Consider the following 20067-nt stretch of genomic DNA (forward strand, 5'->3'; position numbering starts at 1 on the left):
TAAATTGGTGCAACCACTGTGGAGACCAGTGTGGTGGTTCCTTAAAAAACTAAAAATAGAACTACCACATGATCCAGCAACCCCACTCCTGGGCATCTATCTGGAGAAAACCATAATCCTAAAATGTACATGCACCCCAATGTTCTTTGCAGCACTATTTACTGGCCAAGACATGGAAACAACCTAAATGTCCATTGACAGCAGAATGGATAAAGGAGATGTGGTACATATATACAATGGAATATTGCTCAGCCATAAAAAAGAATGAAATAATGCCAGTGAGTTTTTAAATGTGTTTTCATGTTACTAAATTAGTATCTTTTCATTTCCACTTCAACATTTTTTGTAAGGCAGTTCACCTAGGGAAGAACTCCTCCAGGTATGTTTGGTGGAAAGTCTTTCTCTCTCTTCCATTTCCGAAGAATGAGTTTCCTACGTAAAGCAACCTTAGTTGGTAGTTTTTTTCTACAAGCATTTTTCTTTCTTTTTTTTCTTTTTTGGCCACCTCGTGGCATATGGAGTTCCTGGGATCAGATCCGGGCTGCAGTTGTGACCTATGCTGCAGCAACAGCAATGCCAGATCCTCGATCCTGTCCCAGGCCGGGGATTGAACCTGCATCCCAGTGCCACAGAAACACCACCAATCTTGTGCCACAGCAGGAACACCTTTCTACAAACATTTTTAATATATCATTCTACTGTGTCGTGACCTGCAGTTTCTTTTGAGAAAGTCACTGATAGCTTTATGCAGGTTCCCTTGTGAGTGACCAGACTCTTCTATTCTTTCAAAATTTCTTCGTCTTTGATTTTTGAAAGTTTGATTGTAATATGTCTTGGTGAAATCCTCTTTTGGTTGAAACTGTTTGAGAACTTTTGAACTACATGTGCCTGGATATCCATATCTCTCTCTAAATTTGAGAAATTTCTAGCCATTATTTATTTAAATAAGCTTTCTACCCCTTTCTTTCTTCTCCTTTTATTCCCATAGTGCATATATTCTTATACTTTTTTTCTTTTTTTTCTTTTTTTTTTTTTTTGTCTTTTTGCTATTTCTTTGGGCTGCTCCCACAGCATATGGAAGTTCCCAGGTGAGGGGTCCAATCGGAGCTGTAGCCACCGGCCTACGCCAGAGCCACAGCAACGCGGGATCTGAGCCGTGTCTGCAACCTACACCTCAGCTCACGGCAATGCTGGATCATTAACCCACTGAGCAAGGGGAGGGACTGAACCCGCAACCTCATGGTTCCTAGTCAGATTTGTTAACCACTGCGCCATGACGTGAACTGTCATATATTCTTATACTTGATGGCATCCCACAGGTACCATGAATTGTCTTCACCCTCTCATTCTTTTTTCTTTATTTCCTTTAACTTGATAATTTCAAATCACCTGTCCTTGATTTGTTCTTTCTTCTGCTTGATCAAATCTGTTATCTATGTTCTTTATATTATTTTTCATTTAATTTATTATATTTTTCAGCTTTAGAATTTTTTGGTTCTTTTTTATGATTTACCTTTGTTTAACTTCTCTTATTTTCTTTCTTTTTTGGCCGCACCTGTGGCATATGGAAGTTCCCAGGCTAGGGGTAGAATTGGAGCTGCAGCTGCAGGTCTATGCCACAGTCACTGAAACACTGGATCTGAGCCACATCTGCAACCTATGCCACAGTTTACATCAATGCCAGATCCTTAACCTACTGAGGGGGGCTAGGGATCAAACTTGCATCCTCATGGAGACTATGTTGGGTCCTTAATCTGCTGAGCCACAACAGGAACCCTACCCTTTGTTTAGCTTCTTGTTTTGTTCCTAACTTTGTTGAATTGTCTATGTTCTATTGTAATTTGCCAATTTTCTTTAAAAATTATTTTGAGGGTGTTTTTTAATAGATTTCCATTTATTCAAGTTGATTACTAGAATATTGTGCCCCTTTGATAGTGTTATTTTTCCTTGAGTGTTTGCATTTTAGTAGCATTGCATGGATGTGTTCACGTAAAGTCTTCCAGACTTTATGGACTGGTTTCAGAAAGACTTTCACCTATTGGTGGGTGCAAGGCTGCCAGTTGGATAGGATAAAGCAGTTCTGACTCCAGGGAAGGTGCAGTGGTGTAGTCTGTGCGGCTCTGTCAGCTGTCATCAACATCAGAAAAGACTGAAAGGGACCTTTGTGGCCAAGGTTGTGGGTGCCTGCAGAAGTAGTGAGGGCTGTTCTGGTTTTCAGTGGTAAAGGCTGCTGGGGTCCTCCTGATCTATTTTTCTACCATGATGGAAGTCATGGCTGGGGAGATTCCTCAGGCCCTGGATCCAGCTTGTAGGCCAACTTACAGTGGTTGTTTCCACAGTGTTTAATACATGGGTACCTATGGAACAGCCATGGAGCTAGAGTCTGGAATGGAGGCATGTATAAAGCCACTGATGGCTTGGGGGTATAGGGCAGTGGTAGTGCTAGTGTCTGGGGTACAGATACCTACTCCCTGTGAAGTGTTGATAGCGGTGTGCTAGGTGCAGATACTTATGGAACAGCCACAGCGCTGGAGTTCAAAGCTCACACAGAGCTATAGAGACTCCATTGCCCTAGATGCATGCACTTGCCAAGCAGATATGGAGCTGTGATCTGCTAGCAGGCATGTGTGGTGCATGGATAAGCCTGCTACAGTAGTGTACTGGGTGTTCTATGTTTGAGCACTTATGAAGAAGCTAATGGACCTGGGTTCAAGAGGGCAGGTATACCTACTGCTGTAGTGCTCCAGTTTCTGTGGTACAGGCACTTGCAGAATGGCCATGGATCCATGATCCAGAGCACAAGTTCATGGAGCAATAATGTCTCCAGGGACTGGGACATGGGATAACACGCAGTGTCGGAGGCTCTGGTGTCTGAGTTGTTGGTGCCATGGAGCCAGGGTCTGAAGCATTGGTATGCATGGAATCTGTTGGCAGGTGCTGAGGTCTGGTAGCAGGTACATATGGGGTGGCCATAGCTCTGGTGTCTAGGGTAAGCACAAGGTTGGGGGAGTTATGGCAGCTGTGGTACTGGGCCAGCACAGTAGTGGCTTCTTCTTATAGAGAGGTATCAGCAGTGTTTCACTCTCTGAGGAGTCTGTGGCAGTGTTGGCTGTTGGTTACTTCAGTGGCAACAGCTGCCTGTATAATTTGCAGAGCAGCCTGCTGGGATCCACAACAACATACATTATGGGGTCCTCTGCTGTGAAAGCTGGGGAAATTCATAGCTGTCATGGAAGCTGTTCAGGTCCTCAGCAGCAAAAGCTGCCAGAGTCCTCCACAGAGAAGGCCACTGGGGATTGTATTGCCATCTGCCACAGGGCTGATACTGATAGCCACTGCCCTGTTTTCTGATTCTTAGACCTCTTCAGATGTCTCAACCATGTTTCCCTCAGCAATCCTTTCTGTGTGGTTCATTTTTGGTCCAATGTGTTGCTGCACGTTCTTCATTAGACATTTGAGCCCTCCCAAGGGATATATTCATTCATTCATGCATAGCTGTCTGTTGTTTTTTATGGGGGAGATAGAGACTGGTATATTCTAATCTGCCAGCTTACTGATATCTCTCAGTACGATCTTTTTCTTCTTTGTGTCTTCTGACAGTTTGTGGCTTATTTGAGCTTTTTCTTGTTTCCTGAGGTGGGCTTGTATTGCTATAAACTTTCCTTGTAGAATTCCTTTTGCTGCATCCCATAGCTTTTGCAGTAGTCATATCTTTATTGTCATGTTCTTCTAGGCATTTTTTAATTTCCTCTTTGACTTCTTCAGTGATCCATTGGTTGTTGAGTAGCATGTTGTTTCGTCTCCACGTGTTTGTGTTTCTTACAGGTTTTTTCTTGTTGTTGATTTCCAGTCACATAGCATTGTGGTCAGAAAAGATGCCTGATATGATTTCAATGTTCTTAAAGTTACCGAGGTTGGATTTGTAGCCCAGGATGTGATCAATCTTAGAGAATGTTCCATGTGCACTTGAGAAGAATGTGTATTCTGCTGCTTTTGGATGGAATGTCCTATAAATATCTATTAAGTCCATCTGGTCTAATGCTTCATTCAGGGCCTGTGTTTCCTTATTGATTTTCTGTCTGGATGATCTGTCCATTGCTGTAAGTGGGGTGTTCAAGTCCCCCACTATGATTGTGTTATTGTTGATTTCTCCTTTTCAGGTTGTTAGCAGTTGCCTTATATATTGTGGTGATCCTATGTTGGGTGCGTAGATATTTAAAAGTGTTATATCTTCTTCTTGGATTGATCCTTTGATCATTAGGTAGTGTCCTTCCTTGTCCCTTAAAATGTTCTTCATTGTAAGGTCTATTTTGTCTGATATGAGTATTGCTACTCCAGCTTTCTTTTGATCCCCGTTTGCATGGAATATTTTCTTCCATCCTTTTACATTCAATTTGTATGTGTCCCTAGAAGTGAAGTGGGTCTCTTGAAGACAGCATATATATGGGTCTTGTTTTTGTATCCATTCAGCCAGTCTCTGTCTTTTGGTTGGGGCATTTAGTCCACTAACATTTAAGGTAATTATTGATATGTATATTCTTATTGCCATTTTATTAACTGTTTTGGATTTGTTTTTGTTGCTCTTTTTCTTCCCTTCTTTTCTTGTTCTCTCCTCTTGTGGTTTGATGACTAGCTTTAGTGTTGTATTTGAGTTGATTTTTCTTATTTGTTTGTGTATCAATTGTAGATTTTTGGTTTGCAGTTGCCCTGAAGTTTTGATATAGGGGTCTATATATATACGAGATTGTTTTAAGTTGTTGGTCTCTTAAGTGCAAGTGCACTTCCACTCTCCTGCATTTGTACACATCTCTTCTCATGATTTCTGACTTTGGTAGCATAATTGTGCATGGATGATTTTGTATATTTACTGTATATATGCCTTTACTGGTGAGCCTTCTCATTTGTGGTATCTTTGTTTCTGGTTGCGGCCTTTTCTTTTCTGCCTAGAGAAGTTCCTTTAGTATTTGTTGGAAAGCTGGTTTAGTGGTGCTGAATTCTCTTAGCTTTTGCTTATCTGTGAAGCTTTTGATTTCTCCTTCAAATCTGAATGAGAGCCTTGCTGGGTAAAGGAATCTTGGTTGGAGGTTTTTTCCTTTCATCACATTAAGTATATCATGCCACTCCCTTCTGGCCTGCAGAGTTTCCACTGAAAAATCTGCCGATAACCTTATCGGGGTTCCCTTGTATGTTATTTCTTTCTTTTCCCTAGTTGCTTTCAAGATTTTCTCTTTGTCTTTAATTTTGGTCAGTTGGATTAATATGTGTCTTGGTGTATTCCTCCTTGGGTTTATTTTATATGGTACTCGTGCTTCCTGGATTTGAGTGAGTGATTCCTTCCCCATGTTAGGGAAGTTATCGGCTATTATCTCTTCAAATATTTTTCTGTCCCTTTATCTCTCTCTTCTCCTTCTTGCACCCCTATAACATGGATGTTGGTGCACTTAACGTTGTCCCAGAGTTCTCTGAGGCTCTCTTCATTTGTTTTCAATCTTTCTTCTCTTTTCTGCTCCACATCCGTGATTTCCACTAGTCTGTCCTCCACCTCGCGTAATTGTTCTTCTGCCTCCTGTATTCTGTTGTTGGCTGCTTCTAGTGAATTTTTTATTTCATTTATTGTATTTTTCATCTCTTCTTGCTTAAGTTTTATAGTTTGTACCTCTTTGCTCAGTGTTTCCTATAAATTATCCGTCTTTGCCTCCAGTTTATTTCCAATGTCTTGCATCATCTTCAACATTAACAGTTTAATGTCTTTTTTCCTGGAGGCTAAGTATCTTCTGATCACTTAGCTGTTTTTCTGGGTTTTTTTTTTTTCTTTCTCCCTTATCTGAGTTATAGTTCTTTGTCTTTTCATTTTTACAGGTTTTTGGTGCAGTGACCTTTTTGGAGACAATAGAGTTGTAGCCTCTCTTACTTCTGGTGTCTGCTTCCCTTGTGGCTAAAATTGGTATGGGGGCCTGCTTTAGGCTTCCTGATGGGAGGGACTGGTGCCTGCCTACTGGTAGACGGTGCTGATTCCTATCCCTCTGGTGGGTGGGGCTTTGTCTCTGTATGAGATTAGAGGCAGCTGTGTGCCTGGGTGTCTTTAGGCAGCCTGTTTACTGATGGGTATGGCTGTGATCCCACATGGATTTTTGTGTGGTCTGGGGCTTCTCAATGCTGATGGGTGGGGCCAGATTTTCCCAAAATGGCCACCTCTAGAAAAACACACTCTGATGAATATTCCCAAGAGCTTTGCCTCCAATGCCCTTCTCCCACAACAAGCCACAGTCACCCCCTGTTTTCCCAGGAGATCCTCCAAGAACTGCAGTCAGGTCCAACCCAGATTCCTGTGGAGGCTTTGCTTTGCTCTGGGACCCAGCACACATGAAAGTCTGTGTGTGCCTTTCAAGAACGGGGTGTCTGTTTCTCCCAGTCCTGTGGAGCTCCTGCACACAAGCCCCACTGGCCTTCAATGCCAAATGCTCCAGGGGCCCTTTCTCCCAGTGCCAGATTCCCAGGCATGGGGATTTGACATGGGGCTCAGAACTCTCATTCCTGTAGGTGAGTCTCTGTGATACATTTACTTTTCAGTCTGTGTGGCTTCCCTCCCAAGAGGTGTGGGGTTGCTCATATCATGTAATCACCCCTCCTACCTCTTGAAGTGGCCTCCTCTTTGTCTTCTGGTGTAGGATATCTTTTTGAAAGTTTCCGGTCCATTTGGCTGAAGGTTGCTCAGCATTTGGCTTTAATTTTGTTGTTTTTATAAGAGCAGTTGAGCTCCAGTCCTTCTATTCTGCCATCTCAATCCTGTCTCCCTCCTTACTACATTTTAAAATCCCAGTTTTTGGCTTAAAGTCACTTCATGTGATATTAGTACAGCTACCCTTTCTCTCTTTTGATTACTGTTTGCTTGGAATAAGTTTTTCCATCCTTTCACTTTCAATCTATTTATGTCTTTGGTTCTAAAGTGAGTCATTTGTAGACACCATAAAGGTAGATAATAGTGTTTATCCATTATGCCAATGTCTGCCTTTTAACTAGTAGTTTAATCCATTTATATATCAAGTAATTACTCATAAGGAAGAACTTCTGGCATTTTCTATTTATTTTCTATATATATCTCATGTTCCTCAATTTTTGCATTACTACCTTCCTTTTTGTTTAATTGTATTTTGTGTGTGTATTATTTTGATTCCCTAAATGGGAAAACTTAAACCAGTACTTTCCCTAATGTTTCGAGGCTGCTGAAATCTCTTCCATTGTTTTTTCCCTACTTCAGACCCTAATTTGTTTCACAGTAGTCACACATTATAAATTCCTGATAGAGAACAAATTTTTTGATGTGCCCTCACAAATATTGCATGAAACACTTTCATTCAAGGGAAAACAGTTTGGAAATGATAATTTAACTACTTTCATTTTTTTCTAGTTGTCTTCTAGAGTTTCACTGAGTTCTAAATTATTATAGTTTCATAAGAACTGACTTAGATGAATCCTCAGAATCCAAGTGGTTTCTTGTTTCTCTCAGTATATCACCAATGCATGTTTCCCAGTCTTAAAGACATCCGTTACTAGTGATTTCACAAACTCCTTCTTATTGCTAGTTTACCTTTATCACTACAAATCCTTTATAAAGACTACCCTGAATCTCTTTTTTGTAATAGAAGATAATTTTCCCCTCTTCTTGCCCTTTTCTTGTGTTATTGGCATTTCTACTTTCCTCTGTTTTTAGCTTGTATGAAGTAAACAGTATTCTTACCTTATGGTTTGGCTGTTGTGGGAGTGTAAAAATAGACTTCCAGTAGGTCCAGGTAAAGAACACAAAGATGGCATGGTAGAATATAAGGTAGATAACTGAAATTTAGGAAAGAAAATCAGTGTTTAAATTTTCATCCATTTCTAAGAGTTCACAAAGACATGAAGCTCAACAACAAATCTCTATTTTGTTTTCCAATTATCAAGTATTTTCTAGTATTATTATGAATTTTTTTTGTCTTTTTGCCTTTTCTAGGGCCGCTCCCACGGCATATGGAGATTCCCAGGCTAGGGGTCTAATCAGAGCCATAGCTGCTGGCCTATGCCGCAGTCACAGTAACGTGGGATCCAAGCCACGTCTGCAACCTACACCACAGCTCACAGCAATGCTGGATCCTCAACCCACTGAGCAAGGCCAGGGATTGAACCCACAACTTCATGGTTCCTAGTTGGATTTGTTAACCACTGCACCACAATGGGAACTCCAGATGTTAATTCTTATCTTTTTTCCATGCAGTGACAGAAAAAATTTATAATGCCAAATTTGGGACCAGAAACTTTCTGGAAGCTGCAAATTTTAAAAGTATCCATGTGATCCTAGAGTAAAGGGGAAATGTCTCTTATGACAACGTGGAGGAAGCTACTGTTGCCAATTGTCATTATCTCAGCCACTGTGGTGCAGTGTGGGTGCTGAAAGATAATAATGGTAGTATTTCACAGTGCTATAGAATTTACAGTGTGCTCTCATAATATTATCTAATTTTATTTTTTTAATAATTTGTGAGACAGGTAATAGGATAGTGATAGTTGTAATCATCAGGGTAGGTGATTATCCAAATCCACACAGCTTCTATAAGGTCTTAAACACTAGACTTCTGACTCTAAATCACAAGGTTGTTTTTTTCAGTAGCCTCAAAAACTACATGCTTTTTTTTTTCTTTTTGGCCACCACGCAGCATATAGAATTCTGTGGCCAAGGATAACCAAGCCACAGTTGCGACCTACACTGCAGCTGCAATCTACACTGCAGCTGCAGCAAGCCAGATCCTTTAACCCACTGTGCCAGGCCTGGTGACTGAACTTGAGTCATGGTGCTGCAGAGACACCACTGATCCCATTGAGCCACAGCAGGAACTTCTTTTTTTACTTTTAAAAGATTACACACTTTTGTAATCTGAGTTGTACCTTTGAAACATTTGTAAAAGTGGCTCCCCACCACTTTTCTTTTTATACTCTTTGTCTCCTAGACAGCTCTTCTGATACGGGAAATTTCAGTATTCTTCAGAGAAGTCATTGTAAAACTGAAGATCATGAATTCTCCTGTGGTGCAGAGGGTTAAAGATCTGGCATTGTCACTGTAGCAGCTCAGGTCACTGTTGTGGCATAGGTTCAGTCCCTGCCCCAGGAACTTCCAAACATCATAGGCGTGACTAATTTTTAAAAAAAATTTTTTTAAAAGACTGAGAGATATGGCCTTTAGAGGTCATTAAGTTTTTCAGCCCACCATCCCAAGGAGGAAGCTCTTCTCCAAAATCCCTGGAAGATAATTATTATATGTCTGTCACATTTCACCCTGCAATGGGTATTAGCTATGGTCTCAAATGTATTATGTATGGAAGTCCATTATTTTCTGCCTTAAAAATGAGCAACATATTTCTCTATATTTCATAATTTTGTACCTAGAATAATCATCTCTATAAACTTCAGGGATACAAAGTCTTTCTTTTTTAAATGTGATGCTCTAGTGATATTTCAGATCCCTAGAGAAGTCAAACAGCTTGTGAACTATATCCCTGAACCGCCACTACTCATGGACACTGGAATGAAATGGGAAAACATCTTTTTTAAGCAAACAGGCAAAGTAGAGCCCTTTGCTTATCTGGTAATGATCACAGTCGTGGGGCTCAGAAGTCACAGAAGCTGTGTTTACCACATAAAAGCCAAAAACCTTTAAAGTATTGTTTTTTCCTTGCACAATGTGCAAAGGTTTTGTTTTCAGGAGTAGGAGAAATCAGCCATAAGGAACATGACCAAATGTCAATAAAAAATCCACCTCAGCAGAAGTTCTGAATTTAGTCAATGTTTTGCAATGTCAATATCCCATTGTGGGAATAGCTTTTGAAACGAGAATGACTACTTGAGCATTTTTCCTGAAATAATGATTCATAAACACATTGATAAAAATTATGGAATATGAAAACATATGGTTCAAACAGCATAAAGTTGTTATTAGCAACATCCTTGGCCAGCAGGATGCCTTTCTAGATGATGCTCCCAGGAACTAATGGGAAGTGAGTGACTGTGAGTGTGCGCATGCACCCACATGCACACATATGTGGACATATGTACACATTTCTGTGTGAATAAGAATGAACGCAGTGGAGTTCCCATCGTGGCTCAGTGGTTAACGAATCCAACTAGGAACCATGAGGTTTTGGGTTTGATTCCTGGCCTTACTCAGTGGGTTAAAGGATCCGGCATTGCCACGAGCTGTCGTGTGGGTTGCAGATGCAACTTGTATCTGGCATTGCTGTGGCTGTAGTGTAGGCTGGTGGCTACAGCTCCGACTGGACCCCTAGCCTGGGAACCTCCATACGCCATGGGAGGAGCCCTAGAAAAGGCAAACAAACAAACAAACAAACAAAAGAATGAACACAGAAAATAGACTGCTCTGAATGTAGCAAGATGGGCACCAAAATGGGGAAAATAGAAAAATAATGATGCTTTGTTATATATACTCAGGCACATAAATGCTAAGGCTGTTACTGTAGCAATTATGTAGCATATCTTTTTCTTTAAAAGCTACTGTTGGAAACTATGTTTAGTTTAAAAAACACTATTTCCTGTAGTATATTTTATATTAATTGAAAAGCATTTGAGTTGGTAGCCATGGGTAATGGGGAGAGGGGTGTACCTTTCAATTACATATTATAATTCAAATGGGAATATCAGCTATAACATTAGCAACTGAGAGTCCTCACTAAACCCCTCATTTTGGCTCGATAGAAACCCCCAGAATATGATCAGGGGGAAATCTGTCAGCTAGATAGTCATTTCTCCCTTTCTATAGGACACCTAGTAATGAGGTCTTGATTCTAGTATGTGAGTTCACTGCTTTACTTTACCTTCACTATCTTAAGACTCTAACAAAGTGCTGTACCTTGTCTGTCAGCTATATGAAATAATGTTTGGAGAGAATAGGGTTACAGCCCTATAGGACAAGGGCCTAAGGATAATTCATGAGAATACAGAAGTGTTCAAGAGTTGTTTCTCTAGGAAAATACAAGATTTTCTCAAATTGTTTCTAAGATTTAGACCCCCAAGAGTCTCTCTGATGGTGAAGTCAAATTCTAGAACCAACAAATGTTTTGAAAGAACATGGCTTTTCTTATCCTAATTATCCTAATATCCCCTAATTAGATGCCTGCGCATTAGATATCGACCACTCATCAATTTATAAACCTTTTGTGAAGCTGATTATATCTTCAGTCTATACCAATTCTGGAGAGTAATGAGTCTCATAAGTTTGCCAGCCACTGTGCAAAGTAGGGCTTCATTTTAGTAGCCTTAAACTTAGCCTTTTTCACTTTCAAAGAGTTTTCTAGTCTCAGTGTATTGGAGTTTGGTGAGTAACACAATCCTAACAAAATATATACCCTTTATGTGTTTATAAACTTGGATTATAGACCCTTTCAATTTTTGTTTTTACATGCTGAAGAGGCCTCTCTTAATGCTCTGCTTTGGACATTGAGGTATCAGGCAATATACAAGTGATTTGGAGTCAGATGACTTGGGTTTGAACTCTGGATCTGCCACTTAATAACTGTATGTCCTTGAGAAGCTGATTAACCTCGTTGACCTCATCATTTGTATATGTATATGCATGTGTATATGTATATGTGTATATATATATATGTGTGTGTGTATATATATATATACACACACAGACAACAGCAGGTTGTTATGAGAATTAATTTACCTAAATATGGAAGTATCTCACTACACTAAGGACTTCATTAGCATCAGTTTTCCTCTTCCTCCTCCTTTGTCTTAAATCCTAGCAATTCGTTTTCTGACATGTGGTGGTAAAAAAAAAAAAAAAACAACAAATTTTAGGGACAGACATACCATGGCTTTATTCAAAAAGAGGAAAATGGGGGTGGAGCAAGAGAATTAATACCTTCTCCCACAAACACATCAAAAAAAAAAAAACACATGTATGTGTCAAACTACTTGCACAAAACATCAACTGAATGCTGGCAGAAGAACTTAAACCTCCAAAAAGGGCAAGAAACTCTTGACATAACTGGGGTAGAATAAAAGAAAAAGAGAGAGAGAAAAGAAATCAGGACAGGACTACCATTCCCGAGAGGGAGCTGTGAAGGAGAAAAGGAACCCACCTCCTGGGAAGCCACCTAACTGATGAAAGATCGGCTGAGTCAGTGGGACCTCAAAGTTGCCGAGAAAAGCGTAGCAGCTGGACTGAAAACAGCAAAGCAGAGTGAGAGCTGTGGGACCTCAAAGTTGCCGAGAAAAATGGAGCAGCTGCACTGAGAACAGCAAAGCAGAGTGAAAGCTGCACAGACCACCTGAACCACCAGCCTGGACACCACAGCTTGAGATGCTCAGGTGGGGTTGGGTGCTGAGACTCAGGCTCCAGAGGTCCTTGCTGCTACTGAGAGCCCAATGACCACGCAATGACTTCTGGCCCTACCCATTGCCTTCTTCTTCCTGAAAACACTGAGCATCCTGGGAACAACAGCCTGCTCACACCAAAGAAAGAGACAGAAAATATTCAAACTCCCACACCAAAAATAAATAGTAACCCCCCAAAAAATACAAAGGGGTATTCTTGCATAGAAGTAGCCTTACAAGACTACAGTTTTGCTTCCTCAAACTCACAGAAAAAGAAAAACACAAGCAAGATGGAGAAGCTCTGAAACCATTCCCAGTTAAAGGAACAGGAGAATTCACCTAAAGCAATCAACAATGAAACAGACCTCTGCAGTCTGACAGGTTTTGAGTTCAAAAGGAAGCTACTGAAAAAGTGAAAGAATTAAGAGAGGATATTAACAGTAAGGCAGATTCCTTTAGAAAGGAACTGGAAAATATAAGGAGGAGCCAAGAAAAACTAGAAAATTCATTTGCAGAGATACAAACTGAGCTTAAGGCAATAAAGAAGGCCAATCTATGTGTAATAGGAATTCCAGAAGGAAAAGGAGAAGGAAAGGAGATTGAAAATATATTTGAAGAAATTATCACTGAAAACTTTCCAAATCTAAAGCATACTGATATCAAGATACAGGAAGCACAGAGGGCCCCAAACAAGCTGAACCCAAATAAGACCAAACCAAGACATATTATAATAAAAATGGAAAAAGATAAAGAGAGGATTCTAAAGGCAGCAAGAGAAAAACAAAGCATTAATTATAAGGGAACCACCATAAGGCTATCAGCTGATTTCTCTACAGAAATACTACAGGCCAGAAGGGAGTGGCAAGATATATTTAAAGTGCTGAAAGCAAAAAATTTGCAACCTAGAATATCCTACCCAGCAAGAATATCATTTAAATTAGAAGGGGAAATAAAGACTTTCTCCAACAAACAAAAGCTAAAAGACTACAGCAATACCAAACACATTCTAAAAGAAATACTGAAAGGGCTCCTCTAAATTAAAAAAAAGAGAGAAAAAAAAAGAAAAAGAAGAATTAGGATGGAAGAAACCACAATTGGAAAGCAATCACTTAAATATGCCAGCATACAGATCTAAACCATGAAGATGTTAAAAAAAAAAAAAGACATCAAAATCATACAACGTGGGAAAGGAAAGGAATAAAAAACAGATTCTTTGTTTTATTTTAATGACGTGGCTGAGCCTATATGACTATCAGGCAAAAGCAAGCAGATATAAGAAGGGCTTAACATACTTAAAAAACAGGGCAGCCACAAATCAAAACCGAACATCACATTCACAAAAAATGAAAAGAAAAGTACTCAAGCATAAAATAAATGGAAACCATCTAACCAAAAAAAGAAAAGAATAAAAGAGAAACATAGAAACAACTGGAAAACAAGGTTCAAAATGGCAATAATTATGTATCTATCAATAATCACCTTAAATGTCAATGGACTGAATGCTCCAATCAAAAGACACAGAGTGGCGGATTGGATAAAAAAGCAAAAACCTTCAATCTGCTGCCTACAAGAAACTCACCTTAGGACAAAGGATACATATAGATTGAAAGTGAGGGGATGGGAAAAGATATTTCATGCCAATGGACAAGACAGGAAAGCAGGAGTTGCAATACTCATATCAGACAAAATAGACTTTAAAATTAAGGTCATAAAGAACGACAAATAAGGACACTATTTAATGGTTAAAGGATCCATTCAAGAAGAGGATATTACAATAGTCAATAAATATGCACCTAATATACGAGCACCCAGATACATACAACAAATACTAACAGACATAAAAGGAGAAATTGATGGGAATACAATCACAGCAGGAGACTTTAACACCCCACTCACAACAATGGACAGATCTTCTAGACAGAAAATCAGTAAAGGAACAGAGATCCTAAAGGACACAATAGAAAAGTTAGACTTAATTGACATTTTCAGGATATTACATCCAAAAAAATCAGAATATACATTCTTCTCAAGTGCACATGGAACATTCTCAAGAATTGATCACATACTGGGGCACAAAGCTAACCTCAACAAATTTAAGAGTACAGAAATTATTTCAAGCATCTTCTATGACCACAATGGCATGAAACTAGAAATCAACCACAGGGAAAGAAATGAGAAAAAAACTGACTACATGGAGACTAAACAACATGCTACTAAAAAACCAATGTGTCAATGAGGAAATAAAGAAGGAAATTAAAAAATGCCTCGAGACAAATGATAATGAAGACACATAGCTATGGGATGCCACAAAAGCAGTGCTCAGAGGGAAATTCATAGAAATACAGGCCTTCCTCAAAAAAGAAGAAAAAACTCAAATCCACACCTTAGCCCAACATCTAAATGAAATAGAAAAAGAACAAACCAAACCTAAAGTCAGTAGAAGGAAGGAAATCATAAAGATCAAAGAGGAAATCAATAAAACAGAGATTCAAAAAACAATTGAAGAATTCCAAAAAACCAAGAGCTGGTTCTTTGAAAACGTAAACAAAATTGACAAACCTCTGGCTAGACTCAACAATAAGGGAAAAAAAAAACCCAAATAAACAAAATCAAAAAAGAAAAAGGAGACATCACAATGGATACTACAGAAATACAAAAAAACCAGGAGACGATATAATGAACAATTGTATGCCAACAAATTTGACAACCTGGAAGAAACGGACAACTTTCTAGAGACTTACAGCCTGCCAAAACTGAATCAAGAAGAAATAAATCAACTGAACAGACTGATTACTAGAAATGAAATTGAATATGTCATAAAAACACCCCCTTAAAAATAAAAGTCCAGGACCAGATGGCTTCCGAGGTGAATTCTACCAAACATACAAAGAGGAACTTATACCAATACTTCATAAACTTTTGCAAAAGACTGAAGATGGAACACTCCCAGACATTCTATGATGCCACCATCACCCTCATTCCACAACCAGACAAAGATACCACCAAAAAAGAAAACTATATGCCAATATTTTTGATAAATATAGACGCAAAAATTCACAACAAAATTTTAGCCATCCAATTCCAACAACATCTCAAAAAGATCATACACCACTAATGGGTGGGATTCATCCCAGGTTCACAAGGATGGTTCAACATATGCAAATCAAGCATGGCATACACCACATTAACAAAAGAAAAGTCAAAAACCAGATGATCATCTCAATAGATGCAGAAAAAGCATTCGACAAAGTCCAACATCCATTCATGATCAAAACTCTTACCAAAGTGGGTATAGAGGGAACATACCTTAACATAATAAAAGCCATTTATGAAAAATACACAGCAAATGTAATACTCTATGGAGAAAAGGTGAAAGCCTTTCCACTAAAATCTGGAACAAGACAAGGATGCCCATTCTCACCACTTTTATTCAACACAGTATCAGAAATTCTAACCGGGACAAGATGGCGGAGGAGTAGGGGGACACGCTCGCCCTCTCCCACAAACACAACAAAAAAAGCACATCTACAGAATAAATGACTCGCACAGAACAGCAACCAATCACTGGCAGAGGAACCTAAACTCCAATAATGGCAAGAAGATCGTGACATTACTGAGCAGAACGGGAGAAAAGAGGAGAGTGAGAGAAGGTGAATCCGAGTGGACAGGCGCTCCCGAAAGGGAACTGCGGAGGAGAAAGGGATCCCGCACCCTGGAAAGTCACCTACACGGGGGAAAGATCAAACAAACCGGAGGAATTTCCAGATGCAGAGAAGAGTGCAGCAGTAAGTTGGAGTACGGAAAAGCCGATCAAGAACCGAACGGACCATCTGAACTACGGGCACAGTCACCAAAAGTTGAGACGCCTGGGTGGGGGCTGGGAAACGAGACCTCGGCTCCAGAGGTTAGTCCCCGAGAACGGGCTGGGGGGGCGGGGTGGAGCGGAAACTGCTTGGGAGGTCTAGAAACCATTTGACAGGGCAGAGACTGCCTGGGAGACTAGAAAACAAAGCTGTCCCAGAGGAAGGGAGCAATACTCTAGGAGCGGGGAAGTAGAAAGCCGCATCAGAGGGAACCTGGGAGAAGAGCCTGGTCTGCGCCCATGCTGGGGAGGGGAGAGAAGAAGGGGTGGGTCCCCATAGAATACCCCCCACGCCACAGCAAGCTTACAGGCCCGCCAGCTAGCTGAAAGCTGTGCTTCCCAGTGCATCCCCTCCCCCCACCCCCACCACCCCCTATGCTCTCGCCGAACCTGGGGCTGCCTGCCATCCAGGAGGGCTGGCCTCAACAATTTCCTGAAGCCTACCACCGCAGGGGCTGTCCCTGCACAGGCCTGCTTGCCTTTGGAGGGGCTACACTTCCTCAGAGCAGCACCAAACACCACCAGCCCCCGAGAAAAGGCCTGCGAGCCCAGAAAAGCTAGTACGAGCCTAGCCAGGCCGTGAATAGATCTGCCTAATTCTCGGGTGGTTTTTCTGAGGGGAGGAGCATCTTGGGTTTGAACGACCCTGCTACCCGCCCAAGCCCCCAGGGGGTGCCCCACCCCTGAGGAATAGCTGCTCAGCATCACCAGCCCCCTGGAGGACCCCATGCAGCCCAGAAAAGCTGCAACAAGCTTGGCCAGACTGTGAAAAGATCTACCTACATTCGCAGGCTGTCCTTCTGAGTTGGGCTGCCCTAGGGAAGAGCCTCTTAGGTTCTCAGTGACCCAGATAGCTGCTCCAGCCCCCAGGAGGTGCTGCACTCCTGAGGAACAGCTTCCCCACACCACCAAACCCCTGCAAGAACCCCACAGCCTAAAAACACCAGAGCAAGCTATGCATGTCCGACTGAAATCTGCTACCATCGTGGTGTGGACCTCCCAGTCCTGTCTGCCCTCAGGAAGTCCTCCTTTGCTTCAAAGAAACACTGTTAGCCCCATCAACACTCCAGAAAAGCCACACTGCCTCAAAAAAGATTGACCAACAACGTCAGCCCTCAGGAAATATTCCATGGCAGTGACAAGGCAAACACTGCCCGATCACGGAGAGTACAACTCCCTCAGGAGAAAGAAAACAACAAGTAAGATGAAGAAGCTGAGAAACCACCCCCAGTCAAACCAACAGGAGAACTCACCTAAAACAGCCAACAATGAAACAGATCTCTGCAGTCAGACAGACCTGGAGTTCAAAAGAGAAATAGTGAAAATACTGAAGGAATGAAGAGAAGATAGGAACAGTAATGCAGATACCCTCAGAAAGGAACTAGAAAATATAAGGAGGAGCCAAGAAAAACTAGAACATTCATTTGCAGAGATACAAACTGAACTAAGGGCAGTAAAAACCAGAATGAATAATGCAGAAGAATGAATCAGTGCTATGGAAGATAGAATAATGGAAATCACTCAATCTGGTCAACAGACAGAAAACCGAATCAAAAAACTGGAAAGCAATATAAGAGACCTATGGGATAATATAAAGCGGGCCAATCTATGCATAATAGGAATTCCAGAAGGAGTAGAAAAAGATAAGGGAATGGAAAATATATTTGAAGAAATTATCGCTGGAAACTTCCCAAATCTAAAGGATACTGGATTCAAGATACAAGAAGCACAGAGGGCCCAAACAAACTGAACCCAAACAGACCCACACCAAGACACATCATAATAAAAATGGCAAAAGTTAGTGATAAAGAGAGGATCCTAAAGGCAGCAAGAGAAAAACAGAATGTTACCTGCAAGGGAACCCCCATAAGAATATCAGCTGATTTCTCTACAGAAACACTACATGCCAGGAGGGAATGGCAAGAGATATTTAAAGTGCTCAAAGGAAAAAATATGCAACCTAGAATACTCTATCCAGCAAGAACATCACTTAAAATAGAAGGGGAAATAAAAATTTTTCCCAACAAACAAAAACTTAAAGAATACAGCAACACAAAACCCAGGTTCAAGGAAATATTGAAAGGGCTTCTCTAAACCAAAAAGAAAGGAAGGAAAGGGAAGAAAAAAGAAAAGAAGAAAAAAAAACAGAAGAAGAGGAAGAACTAGGACTGAGGAAACCACAATCAGAGAGCAGTCACTCAAATAAGCCAGCATACAGATTTAATCATGAACATGCTTCAAACAAAATAAAATTAAAAAGAAAAAAATAAAAAAGAGTCATCAAAACCATAAGATGTGGGCAAGGGATGTCAGGAGGTAAATAACCCTTTTTGTTTGTATGTATGTCTCTCTTCTTAATTTTAATATAGTAATGAAGTGTTTGAACTTACAGGACCCTCAGGCTAAAACACACAATTATGGGAAGGGGTTAGCATACTTAAAAAACAGGGCAACCACAAGCCAAAACCAAATATTGCATTTGCAAAAACTGAAAAAAAAATACACTCAAGCAGATAATAACAGGAGACCATCCAACCAAAAAAAAAAAAAAAAAAGGAAGAATGGAGAACCATAGAATCAACTGGAACACGAGGTTCAAATGGCAATAAATAATCATCTATCAATTATCACCTTAAATGTCAATGGACTGAATGCCCCAATCAAAAGACACAGAGTGGCTGAGTGGATAAAAAGGCAAAAACCTTCAATATGCTGCCTACAAGAAACTCACCTCAGGACAAAGGATACATATAGATTGAAAGTGAAAGGCTGGGGAAAAATATTTCACGCCAATAGACATGACAGAAAAGCAGGAGTCGCAACGCTCATATCAGACAAAATAGACTTTGAAACAAAAGACATAAAGAAAGACAAAGAAGGACACTACTTAATGATGAAGGGAGACATCCAAGGAGAGGATGTTACTATCGTCAACATATATGCCCCAAATATAGGAGCACCCAGATACATACAACAAATATTAACAGACATAAAGGGAGATATTGATGAGAATACAGTCATAGTAGGAGACCTTAATACCCCCCCTCACAGCAATGGACACATCCTCTAGACAGAACACCAATAAAGCAATGGAGATCCTAAAGGAAACAACAGAAAAGTTAGACTTAATTGATATCTTCAGGACACTACATCCAAAAAAATCAGAATACACATTCTTCTCAAATGCTCATGGAACATTCTCAAGAATCGACCACATATTGGGACACAAAGCGAATCTCAATAAATTTAGGAGCGTAGAAATTATCTCAAGTATCTTCTCTGACCACAATGCCATGAAATTAGAAATCAACCATGGGAAAAGGAAAGAGAAAGAACCTACTCCATGGAGACTCAACAACATGCTACTAAAAAACCAATGGGTCAATGTGGAAATCAAGAAGGAAATTAAAAACTACCTTGAAACAAATGATAATGAAGACACAACCTCTCAAAATCCATGGGATGCTGCGAAAGCAGTGCTCAGAGGGAAATTTATAGCAATACAGGCCTTTCTCAAAAAAGAAGAAAGATCCCAAATGGACAACTTAACCCTCCACCTAAACGAATTAGCAAAAGAAAAACAAAAAAGTCCTAAAGTCAGCAGAAGATAGGAAATTATACAGATCAAAGAAGAAATCAATAAAATAGAGACTCAAAAAACAATAGAGAAAATTAATAAAACCAAGAGCTGGTTCTTTGAAAAGGTAAACAAAATTGACAAACCCATGGCCAGACTGACTAAAAAGAGGAGAGAAAGAACCCAAATCACCAAAATTAGAAATGAAAAAGGAGAAATCACAACGGATACAGCAGAAATACAAAAAACCATAAGAGAA

At 40.2% G+C, this 20067-nt stretch overlaps 1 protein-coding gene across 15 annotated transcripts in view; it reads right to left on the minus strand.

Annotated features, from left to right (window-relative positions):
• Window positions 1-20067, minus strand: part of ZDHHC15 (zinc finger DHHC-type palmitoyltransferase 15) — a 99484-nt gene that overhangs the window by 49844 nt on the left and 29573 nt on the right. For all 15 annotated transcript variants that reach the window (XR_014835636.1, XR_014835633.1, XR_014835631.1 and 12 more), the window contains exon 3: window positions 7739-7833. Coding sequence is in view for 2 of the 15 variants with exons in the window: in XM_021079754.2 (XP_020935413.1) it covers window positions 7739-7833 (95 nt within the window). In the remaining 13 variants the exon portion in view is untranslated. The remainder of the gene's footprint in view (window positions 1-7738; window positions 7834-20067) is intronic.

Source organism: Sus scrofa, chromosome X (assembly GCF_054392235.1).
Source record: "Sus scrofa isolate SSC_HxYL_T2T_F1_AM1 chromosome X, Sscrofa_HxYL_maternal_Yorkshire_Landrace_v2.0, whole genome shotgun sequence".
In the NCBI taxonomy this organism is placed as follows: domain Eukaryota; kingdom Metazoa; phylum Chordata; class Mammalia; order Artiodactyla; family Suidae; genus Sus; species Sus scrofa.